Source organism: Belonocnema kinseyi, chromosome 2 (genome assembly GCF_010883055.1).
Source record: "Belonocnema kinseyi isolate 2016_QV_RU_SX_M_011 chromosome 2, B_treatae_v1, whole genome shotgun sequence".
NCBI lineage: Eukaryota > Metazoa > Arthropoda > Insecta > Hymenoptera > Cynipidae > Belonocnema > Belonocnema kinseyi.
In genome coordinates, this window is record NC_046658.1 from 2,825,150 (window position 1) to 2,839,799 (window position 14,650).

At 35.7% G+C, this 14,650-nt stretch overlaps 1 protein-coding gene across 4 annotated transcripts in view; it reads right to left on the bottom strand.

Moving 5' to 3' along the window:
* The window catches only part of LOC117183154 (DNA replication complex GINS protein SLD5), a 101,232-nt gene extending 89,516 nt beyond the window's left edge, over positions 1 to 11,716 (bottom strand). For 3 of the 4 annotated variants that reach the window (XM_033376377.1, XM_033376375.1, XM_033376376.1), the window contains exons 1-2: positions 11,487 to 11,716; positions 10,664 to 11,420 (exon numbers count right to left, since the gene is read on the bottom strand). In XM_033376377.1, coding sequence (XP_033232268.1) covers positions 10,668 to 11,390 — 723 coding nt within the window. In that variant the 5' untranslated portion in view covers positions 11,391 to 11,420; positions 11,487 to 11,716 and the 3' untranslated portion in view covers positions 10,664 to 10,667. Of the gene's footprint in view, positions 1 to 8,271; positions 9,238 to 10,663; positions 11,421 to 11,486 lie in introns of those variants that run through there. The other variant, XM_033376374.1, reaches the window with a different exon arrangement.
* Positions 11,717 to 14,650: the final 2,934 nt, after the last annotated feature.

A 14,650-nucleotide genomic window follows, 5' to 3' on the forward strand; every position in this document is an offset into this window, starting at 1 on the left:
ATCCTGAATGCGGCTCTGTGGCACGCCCAGGTATGTATAAGTCTCTCCAGCGCAAAGGTGTCGTATGGCGCTTCTATTAACGAGCTCAGGATCTTCAGGGATATATATATATATAATGTCGCAGCCGCTTTCGCCCTACTCCTCTGAAAAACAGCTTGAACCAGCATTTCTAGGAAGGCTGAGAACGGGGTGACTGATAGCGAAAGTTTGGCGTACTTATATTTTCACTGTAAAAAATAAGATTCATTAATTTCTTTAACCTTACAAACTTTTCTGTAAAAATGATGGACCCTCGTAATCCTATTACAGAACTATTTTTCTGAAACAATTAAGATGAGAATTATGTATACACTATAAAACAGAGATATTTAAAATGTTTTTAATTTTTATTATTAGATGGTAAATGGTAAAGTGTGATGGTATGCGTCTGAGTAAATAACACAGCCACACAAAAAAAGTGTGCGGATCTGGTAACAAGACACACGTATTCCTATGGATTTTGGGGCGCTGAATTCAAATTCGGTATCAAAAATCACCCATCACGTCATGGTTGAGCCATAACTCCAAAAAATGACGAAAAATCATGCACTGAGGCAAATAAATTTCAAAATAATGCCAGTGACGCAAATTTTCAGTTCAAAAACATGTCGACAACTGTGAAGGATCAACCCTTGCCTGATATCAACTTATTTCACATAACTTTACCCAACAGAGCCTAACCTAGAAATAAATCTAAACTAGCCTAACCTAACCTATCCTCACAAAACACAATTAAACTGATTGTGTTGTCCCGTTGTGTTTGCGGTACCGTTTCATTCAGCTTCGGCTTAACCTACATAGAGGTCAAACCTATCCTAACCTAAAAAAACCTAACTTAACTTCACGCAAAACAATTAAACTCATTATGTTGTCCCGTTGTGTTGTCTTAACCGATTACGCTGACAACCCTGTTCTTGCGTACTTTCATATTTTGTCATTAATAGCAGTAAATGCCTGGAGTTTCGTAACCGCTTGTTGCTAGCATTATTCGCCTGTGTCTGTAACCAGGGCACCTCCACGCGGTGACGGTGGGCAACGGATCCACATTGGCTGAGTCCCTGGGTAAACGGCGTTCATTTCGTCATGGCAGACATAGGTAAAAAGTGTATTACGATGCAGGGAAAAACCCCAGTATCGGCGTCTTATCAAGGTGGGAAAGCGGGCTCTCCGACGTTGTCATCATGTAACCGTAGCTCTTCATCAATGGATCACTTGGTTGGTGTAGTCTCATGCTACAAGAAAAAAAAACCGCGAGCATTTCTCAATCGCATGCCTGCAATAATAGCTCAGATTCATTCTGTTACATTTGCAGTAAATATGAAGTGAACATTTTGCGAAAATCAATCGACGAGGAAGTGAAAAGTCTTTACGAAAAGTGTTTTGACCGTAAATTGCTGCACGAACCACATGGAAAAACCCGTTATTGCGAAGGACTGCTACTTTTGCATGAATTCCGTCAAAGGGTTCAACGCCATAAATAAAAATAACATTTCGTACATTAATGTGTGCACAGTCACAAGAGCAATTGAAATCAATAAAAATGCACGCCAGACTGATTTAAGCGTTTTAGAAGATGATAGAATGGAAGTAGAAAGTCAACGTCATGGAGACGGTAGTGAAACTAGTGATCGAACAGAAATTAGTTCTGATGATTCCGATGAAAATGACGAAAAAGATGACGAATATGGCGTGCATAAAATGAAATTGAAGGTACCAATATTAGTGTCGTAACTAGAACTGAATGATTTTATTATCGATCTTGGATTACCGAAAGACGGCGCTGAATTTGCCGCTTCATTTCTAAAAAGAAGAAATCTTCTAGAGCCAAAGACAAAAGTTTCATTCTATCGCGACAGGGACAAAGAATTCAGAAAGTTTTTCGTTAAAGACGAAGAGACGTCTTTAGTGTACTGCACTGGCGTTAACGGACTAATGAACCACTTGAAGAAAAATGTATACAGAGACGAAGAACGGCAGAGATCGAGCCAATCATTACAGCAAAAAACATTGGCCTTTAAGAGATTCATTCAAACCTGGTTCTCATAATATCATCAACCAAAGCCTCGTTGATCCAGTAAAAATTTTACTACCACCCCTCCACATAAAGCTTGGGCTCATGAAGCAATTGGTCAAGCCGTTAAACAAAGATGGACACTGTTATAAGTATATATCCCTTAAATTCCCTAATGTTTCAGACGCTAAATTGAAAGAAGGAGTCTTTGATGGATCACAGATTCGAATATGGACAAGAGATACTAATTTCGTGAGCCACATGACGAAAATTGAAATGGACGCTTGGGAAAGTTTTAAAGCAGTAAACGCAAATTTCCTCGGTAACAAAAAAGTCCAGACTACGAGAATATTGTTGCGAAAATGATAAGAAACTACAAAAGGTTAGGCTGCTTGATGAATTTAAAACTTCACTTTCTAGATTCCCATCTGGATAAGTTTCCAGAAAATGTTGGTGATTTCAGCGAAGAACAAGGGGAACTTTTTCATCAAGACATAAAAGTGATGGAACAACGATATCAGGGTAGATGGGACGAGGTCATGATGGCTGATTTTTGCTGGATGTTGAAAAGGGAAAGGAAAGTAGGTCTTAAACGTAAGCGTAACCCTTTGCATCGTTCCTTCGAAGAAAAAAGGACACGTTATAGCAGGCAGAAAATAGACTGACGTACGTCTATAAATCAATTTAATTATGATAAAAAGCAAGATAAAATGTAAACACAAAAGATAGTATAAATATATCCCTTAAGTTTAAGAAAAGCAGAGAAAAAATTTTTGAATAAAACTCTTATTGATTTGCATGTTAAGTTAGATTCATTTGTAGGTTAAGATCGAGTTAACCTATTAAATACAGCACACATTTAAGACAGCAAGCATAACGGGACAACACAATGAGTTTAATTGTGTTACGTGAAGTTAAGTTAGGTTTTTTTAGGTTAGGATAGGTTTGACCTCTTTGCAGGTTAAGGCCAAGCTGATTCAAACGGTACCGCAAACACAACGGGACAACACAATCAGTTTAATTGTGTTTCGTGAGGTTAGGTTAGGTTAGATTTATTTCTAGGTTAGGCTCGAGCAGACCCATTCGATGTAGCACACATTTGCTACTGGGAAAATATGCTTCCAGAGCTTTACGTGTAGTTCAATAAATTTCTGTTAATTCAGGTTAGGTGAGGTCAGGTTCTGTTGGGTAAAGTTATGTTAAATAAGTTGATATCAGGCAAGGGTTGATCCTTCACAGTTTTCGACATGTTTTTGAAGTGAAAATTTGCATCACTGGTATTATTTTGAAATTTATATGCCTCAGTGCATGATTTTTCGTCATTTTTTGAGTTTATGGTTCAACCATGACGTGATGGGTGATTTTTGATACCGAATTTGAATTCAGCGCCCCAAAATCCATCGGAACACGTGTGTCTTGTTACCAGACCCGCACACTTTTATTCTGTGGCTGTGTAATTAATTAAGAATAGAGTTAGATTTAAAATATGTGATACTTCAGACCAGGAAGAAAACCTTGATGATGTTGAAAAGATCCTCTATTAAAATATCTTGTCAACGTTTCAAGAGTCGAATGCTCTCTTCATCAGGAAACAGGAATCCAACATAAGAAAATAAAAGTCCTTAGATTCAAAGAATTGGAAAAGCCAATATGCCGATATACTGACATATTGGCTTTTCCTTAGAGCATCGAAGGCATATGACATGCAAAATTGTCCTATACAGCAAAGTCGATGAAGAAATTCTAATTTTCGCCTATCACCGCCGTCGAAGTAGAACGTAGTTTTTATAAGTGCAATCACTTCTTCAGCAATCGAAAACCATTTACCTTCGTCAATTTAAGAATGTCTTTCATTACGATAGCTAACATTTCCTTGTTGTATAATCCAGAGTGCTTTCCATGATACAAGGTGTATTGAGCTATTTGTACAGTTATTCAAATTAAAATGTTCGCACACTTAAAGAGTGTAGTTTCTTTTGTAGATTCAAATTTGTCTGCTCGCTTATGGTCTTCCCTTCCCTACCACCCCGAGCAGTGATTAATATTTCGCAGGCGATTCGTAGGCAATTTCATACCCATCTTGAAACAAATGATAAGAAGCAAAACGATGCAGCTTATGAGTAAATTAATTTTAAATATATTTAGAAAAACTGCCGACATTTTTCCAATTTTTAACATTTGCAACGAATTTCGAAACAGGGCGAGGAGTTCTATTAATTTCAGAAAGAAAACATCATTATAAAAAGAATTTTTGGCCACTTTTTTGATAATCTGCCTTTTTAATTTTTTTAATTCAAATACTCATAACTGTGCCAAAAATGGTTTTATTTAATTCGGTAAGATACGTGGCGTCTCATTCCCTTTGAAAAAGAACATATTTCATGCAATGTAACATACTTAAAGATGCCCTTTTTTACGGTTTATGAAAATCTATTCACAGTTTTGAAGTTTTTTCTTTTTATTATATAAGAATCCGACGCCCAGAAGTTTCAGTAAATACTTCCAGTCTGTTGTCACAAATACGAAAAAAGCTTGCTAAGAATAATTAGGCAGGTAAAGATAAAAAAAATAGTTTTGTACCGAAACAAAAACATTCAAATTTATTTAAAAAGTTTGTATTTTTGCTACAGTTCCAATTCTATCTCTACGCTAACGATGAATACATGTAAGAACGAATAAATTCATGCTTGTGACATCAAATTAAACCTTGGTCTAACCAGATTTATTTATTTACGATGAAAGTAATTTCGTTTTGAAAAACTTGATAACATATTTTTATTCGAAGCTGAAACAAAAGACACATTGGAGTTGAGAAAAAATATTTTATTTTTCTGAATGCTAAAATCTTCAGACATCTTATTATTATTTAATGTTGTCACAAGGCAAGATGGTTACTACCCAACATCTCAAAGGCATTTTTTGGTTTAGGGTTGTATTTTATTTGATTATTTTGCACGGCGCTGTCTCGTTATATATTATCAGTCACAGATGTATTTTTATAATGCAATCTAGTGATCCGATGAGAGCAACGTGCCCTGACATAATGGAGAAAGCCTGCTTTTTACCCCATCATTTACGGACTGGGTTGCAGTCAAGTACACGATAGGGAGGGGGGCTACAGCTTAAGGTGTGTTCCGAACCACCAGAACCTCGGTAAAGGTACACAGAACTAAATGAAAAGGATCCAGATTATTGCATTTTTTCCATAATAAATCGTACATCAATTCATACTCGACCTGGAGACATTATACTTATGTCCCAAAAGTCCCGGAAGTGGATACATTTTAAGTTCGAAGAAAGAATACAATACTCGCGCTTATGGAATTCATTTTATGAAGAATAAATGTCGGAACATTTTTTAAGTGTAAATTTTAAATACTTTTAGTTTTTAAACATGATACAATAATAATCTTCTAAGCAAACAATACTTCTAAATTTTGTATATCAAATAAGTTTTAATATTATACGGCAATATTCTTGTATTTAAATTGTACCTACTCCAAATAATTTATTAACCCTTTTGTAGATTTCAGTTTTACTACAATTCCTTTCAAAATTATAATTATTTTGTTATAATATATAAAGCTCATAGCAGCACTCACTTTAGGAAAAATCTGAGATTATAAATGGGTATAGATTTTTCGACTAAATCTATTAAAATTCAAACGTTTTAAAAACTATGTTTATATGCTTTGAAGCGGAATCTAATTGCAGCTTTGTATAATTTTTTTTTAAATAAAATGTTTGCAAAACTCGATCAGAAAACGACCATACATGGTTCCCGAATTTTTTCAGCATTTTTATTTAACGGGATTAAGGCTTGGCCGTTAAAAATAATTTCTGAGCTATTATTAAGGTTTTCAGTTGGAAATTAGTACACGTTTGGCTGTTTAAATTTGGTCCATTTGACTTGCAGAATCAAACCGCTTTCTGATCATGAAAAATTTATTTTATTCATATTTTCTGTCCCAAAGCGGCCCTATACAAAGCGGTACTGCTTTTTTAAATAGACGTATGTATTCTGAGGCAAAAGTTGTTGACTTAAATTATTTTGGTGAAAAATGAAATTTGCGAATGTTCAAATTAGTTGAAGTTAGTATACGAAAATGGCTGGAGTTATACAGTATACCCAAGTTACCGGTAGGAATAAACTTTCAACCTGAATAGACCTTTTCATTCTTGAATATAAAACTTCACACATCGGAAATTTAAGATACATATGCTCTAATACTTTAGTAACTTTAACATGAATATATTATACTATTAAAGGGTCCGTAAGTCCGAATTATTCAAGATAAGGTCTATAGTCGTGAATAGATGGAAATGTAATACGTGATGGACAATATTTCCCCAATCGCATTGCAACTTTATTCATACGTTAAATTTCAAAGGCCTTGTCGTCTTGAACAATTCGGACTTTGGGGCGAATTGAGAATAATTCAGATCCCGGAAGCTGGAATTACAACATTGTAATATCGATGTGGGCACTATGCCATAATTTAATGCTCATTTATTGCTAATTTATGCTGCAGAAAAAAAGTTTTGTGCCCAGTAATTTTGGACAGAAACATGTTGTAATGCTAGCTTCAGCTGAAGCCACAAGTCCGGTATGTGAAACTCGGAAACTATTTGTGCTATCAAATTTTCCTTTGCCCAGGAATTTAGTGCTAATTAAGTGCTCTGGATTTGCGCTGTTCAAAAAATCTGGGCAATTTTTTTTTACAAAAAACGTGTAGTAATGCTGGCTTCAGGGGTCTCTGGTATGCGAAACTCGGAAACTATTAGTGGTATCAAATTCTGCTTTGCGCAGGAATTTAGTGCTAATTAAGTGCTTTGAATTTATGCCTTGCGAAAAATCCGGGCACTTTTTTTACCAAAAACGTGTAGTAATGCTGGATTCAGGTGACTCTGGTATGCGAAACTCGGAAACTATTAGTGGTACCAAATTCTGCTTTGCGCAGGAATTTAGTGCTAATTAAGTGCTCTGGATTTATGCCTTGCCAAAAATCCGGGCACATTTTTTTACCCAAAACGTGTAGTAATGCTGGCTTCAGGTGACACTGGTATGTGAAATTCGGAAACTATTAGTGGTATCTAATTCTGCTTTGCGCAGGAATTTAGTCCTAATTAAGTGCTTTGGATTTATGCCTTGCAAAAAATCCGGGCACTTTTTTTACCAAAAACGTGTAGTGTAATGCTGGCTTCAGGTGACTCTGGTTTGCGAAACTCGGAACCTATTAGTGATATCAAGATCTGCTTTGCGCAGGAATTTAGAGCTAATTAAGTACAAATATATTCTGCAAAAACGAAATTTTGTGCCCGGTAATTTTGATCAAAAGCATGTAGTAATGCTGACTTTAGGTGACTCTGCTATGTGAAACTCGGAAACTATTAGTGATATCAAGATCTGCTTTGCGCAGGAATTTAGTGCTAATTAAGTGCTAATATATTCTGCAAAAACTAAACTTTGTGCCCGGTAATTTTGATCAAAAACATGTGGTACTGCTGACTTCAGGTGACTCTGGTGTTGTGAAACTCGGAAACTATTAGTCATATCAACATCTGCTTTGCGCAGGAATTTAGTGCTAATTAAGTGTTAATATATTCTGCAAAAACTAAATTTTGTGCCCGGTAATTTTGATCAAAAACGTGTAGCAATGCTGACTTCAGACGACTCTGCTAGGTTAAACTCGGAAACTATTAGTGGCATCAAGATCTACTTTGCGCAGGAATTTAGTGATAATTAAGTGCTCACATATTCTGCAAAAACTAAATTTTGTGCCCCGTAATTTTGATTAAAAACATGTGGTAATGCTGACTTCAGGTGACTCTGGTGATTTAATTAATACTAAATTCCTGCGCAAAGCAGAATTTGATACCACTAATAGTTTCCGAGTTTCGCATACCCGAGTCACCTGAAGCCAGCATTACTACACGTTTTTGGTAAAAAAAAAAGTGCCCGGATGTTTTGCAAGGCATTAATCCAGAGAACTTAATTAGCACTAAATTCCTACGCAAAGCAGAATTTGATACCACTAATAGTTTCAGAGTTTCGCACACCAGAGTCACCTGAAACCAGTATTACTACACATTTTTGGTAAAAAAAAATGCCCTGATTTTTTGCAAGTCATAAATCCAGAGCACTTAATTAGCACTAAATTCCTGCGCAAAGCAGAATTTGATACCACTAATACTTTCCGAGTTTCGCATACCGGAGTTGTGGCTTCAGCTGAAGCTAGCATTACTACATGTTTTTGGCCAAAATTACCGGGCACATTTTTTTTCAGCAGCATAAATTAACACTAAATAAGCACTAAACTATGGCATTGTGCCCACATCGATATTACAATGTTGTAATTCCTCCGGGACCTGAATAATTCGCTAGGAGCCCCCCTGAATCTTGCTTTGCGACAATCTCTAATTGGATCTGGTTGTGAAGTCATGTAAATTCGTGTAAAGTAATGTAGTCTTCAAAACTCCTTTTCGACCAAATTCAGCAAACAATTTTTAGGCGACCTAATTAATTTGAATGTGTAAGGTACTGAAAATGTAACATATTTTAGCATAACGCCTAAACCGTTCTGACAATTTTTTTCAAAAACTGAGACACGGTAGAAGGACGCAATACAGAGATTCTGTGAAAACTTCAGAATTTGTATCCATTTAGTTTATAAAGTAGAGCCCTGAACGTATGAAAGAACAGACAGGTCCGATAGGTTAGACACTCACATGCATTCAGTTGACCGACGTGAAGTTGGAGCGTCTTCAATTGTTCTTCGCATGGACAGCCCTTTTTCTGAATTCATCCATATAATACTTTAATGAGTCCTGTAGCTGAGTGGTAAGCATCTCGACTTATACACCTAAGATCTCCGGTTTGAGTCTCAAGGCATGCAATTTTTATTAATTTTTTTCGAAATGACCTAGACCACGAATTATGGAGAATTGACACTCATTAAATTCGCACAGGCCCAATTCATTTCAATGAATCAGAGATCAGAATTCGGACGAATTTGAACATGTTGATTCGTCAGAATCTACCCCAATTATTATTTTTTTACTGGGGATACTAGAATAGTAGACCATATGCATGTTCAAGTCACTGGGATATTAGGTGCTCTACAATTATGCTGCTTGCATAAGATGCTCAGTATGTGGATGGTAAATTCCTCCCGCCTGAAGTTTTTCTATATTAAAGATAAAAAAGTATATTTTAAGCAAACCACGGATTACGCAAGCCTATGTCGGTCCTGATGGAAAAGCCTATAACCGCGATCCCACATTCCCCCATCAAGGGATTTTCATTTATTCCCAGATGAGAGCAGTACGTACGAAAAATTTCGGAGTTACTATTTCCATAACAGCAAACGAAAATTCAATTGCAAGTTTTCTCTGAAGAAGTAACGGTTAGTATCTAAAAATATTTTGTTCTGGTATTTTTGTAGTCGGTAAAATCATTTTTAATTGTATAATCTAATAGCGCATTCGTTTATCCTGCACTAGTGTACTACAAGAGCACTCCGATCGCTCCCTCTTATTTCTTCCTTCACACTCCGACCTGCTTCGGTGCAGATCAGAGTGCACCAGTGCAAGATAATCGAAAACGCTATAAGTCGATAGAGTATAAATCTTTTTTACCATCACTAGCGTTAGAATGATTCAAAGAAAAAAATGATCAAAATAGTTTGTTCTAGCATTTATATGGTAAAATTTAATTTAAAATAATATTTTTAGGTCAGAGCTTGAGGCCAACAGCCTTAAAAAAAGAAACAGAACGAAATAACATCTAACATACATCTATAGATCAATCCGTATGAACAACTCATAGAGCTTTCTCATGAAGCCATACAAATTTTAAATGACCGTACCTCTGTTAGAATAACCTTGTCTGTATGCCCCTATAGTTTAAATGTGTTGCCGGAGTGTTATAAACTTCTTTGTTCGAAGGGCAGATTAAATATTTGGTAAAATTTTTGGGCGATATCAAGACTCGCTATATCCAAAAGATTGAAAACTTTAATCCGTATGCTCTTACACATAAAGATTCGAGTGAAAACATGAGTTCAGTGCCCTCGGTCACTATAGTGGATATAGTGTCATATTTTATATAATCTCAAAGGTTTTACACTACAAAACAAATAAAAGCATATAAAAGTTTGGAAACTTGTAAATTTTATGAAGCTGATTTTGTGGTGAAAGTGAAGTGCAAGCTGTGCAATGGTACTTTTCTGCATCTGACTGATATTAGTGTAACACTAGGTATTTTTAGTTATAATTTATTATTTTCCATGAGTATGAACACTATTCATTAGTCACTGACGTCACTAAACTGATATTTTCACTAAAATCTATATCTCTAAGAGCACACGGACCAAAATTTTTTATTTCTTCAAATTTTTTTGTTGTATATTGGGTCTTGATATTTCCCGAAATTTTTTTGCCAAATATATACTCTGCATTTCGAAAAAACACCGACAATTTTTACAAACTTCGGCAACACATGCAAACTATATGGGTATACGGACATTGCTATTTCCTCGATGGCCGCTCGGAGCGCGTGGAGTCACAAGTGAGAATGCTCTATTCCAAACTTAAAATTAAAAACACACTCACTTGCTCATATTAACTGAACATCCCCTCGTTTAAGAAGATCTGCAACTGCCCTGTATTGTATAATGTGCTGTGAACCGCCCTCAAAGTCAACTTCTTCATCCAAAGTTCCTGGAACTATAATTCCACGTATGTCCTTGTTTGCCTTGAGGAACACGTGAGCATGAAGGTTTGGTTTCACGGAGAACTTTTCGACGTCAAAAGAGCTGAGATTGCCCACCTCCGGCATGTGCTGCAGGGCAAGTGTTTGGAAGAGAGTTTCAAAGTGCACGAGGTACTCTTGAGCAAATTTACGTTCTTCATTAGTTAAATATAAGTCTTTAGAACTTTGATTAACTTTTTCAATTTCATCGGAGAGGATCTGCATAACGTAGTTCTCGATTTTCTCTAAGCGTGTCCTGAGATAGCTGGAGATGACAAATCTTATCCTGTTGAGTTCCATCGTATGAATTGTGATTCGGATGTCACCTTTTTCTAATGTTTTTATGTTATTCTCCATGTGCGATATATTTGTCATCATGTACCCCACGAGTTTACTTTTATGAGGAAGTATTTCAGGGGCGAATTTCTCATTTATCCAGGCTTTTTCTAGAGCTTCAAGACAGATTGTTGCTGATATTTCCTCCATATTGACCTGGTCCTCGTTATCTGAATTCTCTACTTCGAGGTTATCAACCTGGTTTTCGTTATCTAAATTAGCCTCCACAAATTCGTCCGTCATTCTGTCCATCTTTCACCCAAAATACCAAATTGATTGCTTCTATAAAAATACAGTTTTTTTAATATATAAAATTGGTTAGGCATATGGCAAAAGCAGACGTTCTACCTTTTCTTCTTGTTTGTGACTTCCTGCTGTACAGCAAATGGCCAGATCTAACGTTGTCCTTTTCCAACTGAGTATAATTGCGATTAGTAGACCTTTTCATTTAAAAGCGGAAGCAAATGTGACATGGCGACATTGCGTGATATGAACACCTTCCAAGGTTTCGAGCAGTTTTAAGTTTTAACATCAGTTTCGTACGTTGGCAAAAGCCTTCCGGTTCCGATATCTGTCTTTTTCCTTTTTGTGAACACTGCTCGAAACATTTGAATATGGTCCATGATCCAACAAATCATGGTCCTGCCATGCGCAAATAAAAAAAAGTCAACCAATCAGACGGTTCGGCCCGACGATCTTCCATCTTGGATTCAAGGACAGAATTCGGGTTCTGGTTGGCGGGGTATGGTGAGGGTGCTTTATATGGTCGGGAGCGTCGGGTCACTTCAAGTCCAACGTATTTGAGCATCGAATTGGCGGGACCATGCTTTGTTGGAACATGAATATGGCCTAACATGCGTGGTTTTTTATTATTTTTATAGTTCTCTACGTGATTTGATGTATATTTCGTCCAAATGGAAACTTTTAGTGTGCATACGTCAATTTCGAAAAATACCTCAAATAATCTATTTTTTTTGACGTGGTCGTGTTTCCCGTGTTCGCTTTTCAACTTTTCATTGCAGTGAATAGTAAAAAAAATCTATCGAGGAGCAGAATACTACAGAATTAAGAATTCTATATAATTTTTCAGAGTTTTATGTTTATCGATTCGGGTTATATTATTTATTTTATTTATCTCTTAAATCTAGCGCCGAATACCAATATTTAAATATTCTTCAAATTTGAATCAATGTTAAAGCAGTTTCAAGTTATAATTAGGGAGACCCTGCATAATTACATATATAATATTATGCAATATGATACATAATAATTATTATAGAAAGAATCAAACGACACTGCAAAAGTTTTAGGTCCTTTCTTCCGCTCGAAAAACAAATCCTCCCATGGGATTTCATTATGATTTTGGTTATTTTCTCCCAGTCTAGGCATAATTATTATTTTCAATTACTATAACAAATTCTACAGAATTATTATCAATTATCATATTTCAAAAATGAGGTTATGTACTTGTCAACACTGATGACACTGATTTTGCATGTCGGCCAACTTGAAAACGTGACTTACGAAAGTTTTCTACTGTTTTCGACGTATGTTACGCCAACAACGTAATAGACGTAGAATATACTCGAGTCACGCGTAACTGACCAACCCTGTATGCAAGGAAGAGGTGCTAACAGACCGAGTCTTGTTCAACTGCACAGGCATCGCGTAAAAAAGGAGTGACGAAGAGAACACTTGTTTTCGTCTTTACGCCACCACCATGATCCAACAAAGGAAGGTCCTGCCAGGCAGAAGTAAAAGAAAGTCAACCAATCAGGTTCGGCATCCTAGGGGTCTAGGGCACCCGACCTTTCTGACATCATGGATCGAGTGCGGCAGTGGGCTTCCCCTTCCATTCGCGCCAATTCAGTGAGTATGGTGGGGTGCGTCGGTTCCACTCCAAATCTAACGTACTTGAGCATCGTATAGGCGGACCATGGTTTGTTGGATTATGCGCCACCACTGTACGACGCGTGCGTAGTCGAAAAAGCCGCGGTCCGTTAGCACCACTGATGAAAAGATCATATATTTCTGACTCACAAAGCGCTCAGAATACGAGCCGATCTTTTGCACACCTTCACCCCCTACTTTTTAACCTAATTCCAAGTAAGAGTGTACGCGCGTGGCTTCCAACACGAAATTAGTTGTTTGCTCGTCCCATTATTTTCTTGACTTGAGAAAGGTTATAAACGTAAAAATTCCGTTTCTATCAGTTTTTTGTTTTAAATTTCGTCATATCTGATTGAAAAGTTATAATTTTTTTGTTCTCATATGATGTCAAACTCATGGGAATACTAATCAGTTGTTAATTATTAATAAAAACCAATAGAACATCAAACCTAAGATTCTATATTTTTGTCCATTATACGATGTAAATTTAGATAGTTGATTTAACTTTTAATACCATAGAGCTCATGTTCACTTTCAACAAAAAAGTTTAATTTTCAACCTGTTTCTAAACATTTGAATTTTAAGAACAAAAAAGTATGTAAATGATTTGCTACCAAAGACGATTTTTTTCAAATACATAAATTGTCAACAAAGGAGTTTAAGTTTTAACCAAAAAAATTATTATTTTTGGCCAGAAACAAATCTTTAAAAGAACACATGAATTTTTAACTATAAAAGACAAATTTTCGACAAAGAATGAAATAATCAAAGTTTCAACGAAAGAAATGATTTTTAAATAAAAATGGTGCTTCCTCAAATAAAACAATTATTTTTAACTAAGTAATTGAACTTCAGACGAAATAGTTCAATTTTCTAATAAATTGTTTAATTTTCGAGAAGAAAGTAAGAATTTTCTACAAAAAAGGTGATTTTTCAACCAAAAAATACGAATTTTCAACACAAAAGTTAGTTTTCAACCGAAATAGGTTAATTTATAATTGAATGGTTGCTTTTCATAAAAAAATATTAAATTTTTTAAAAAAATATTGAATTTTCGCTAAAAAATGGAATACCCTACCGAAAGAAATCTCTGAGTTTTCTTTAGCGAAATAACTTGGCCCATTTGAGTCTATAAACAAAGTCGATTTGAAACAAAATAGTCTCGGAGATAGTTTGAGAGATTTGGGTCCTTTTCAAGATCCTTTTAGTGGTCGTTTTAAAAGTGGTGCGACGGTAATATAATGTTCCTTTTATATTCTTCACGTACCGAGCGGGCAGGGTTATTTACAGTAGTTGGACGTGGCTAATCCGTTCTCCCTTTTTAAATTTTTCTTCAAATGATTAAAACTTTTTTTTAATTGGTGAATTTTTTCATTATACTTATTTATAATTATACCTTATATGCTGATATACAATTTTCTAGTTGAATTGAAAAATGTTGTCTTTTTTGACGTATCTCATTCCATTTACGAGAAACGTTCTATTAATTCCAATTTCAAGCATTTAAAAAAAAAAGTTAGATATCTGGTCATCGAAACCCGTGGATTTCAAATTATTATGTTTTAGGCTGTTAACTATGAAATTAAAAAAAATCGACTTCTACATTTTAATCCGACAGCTGA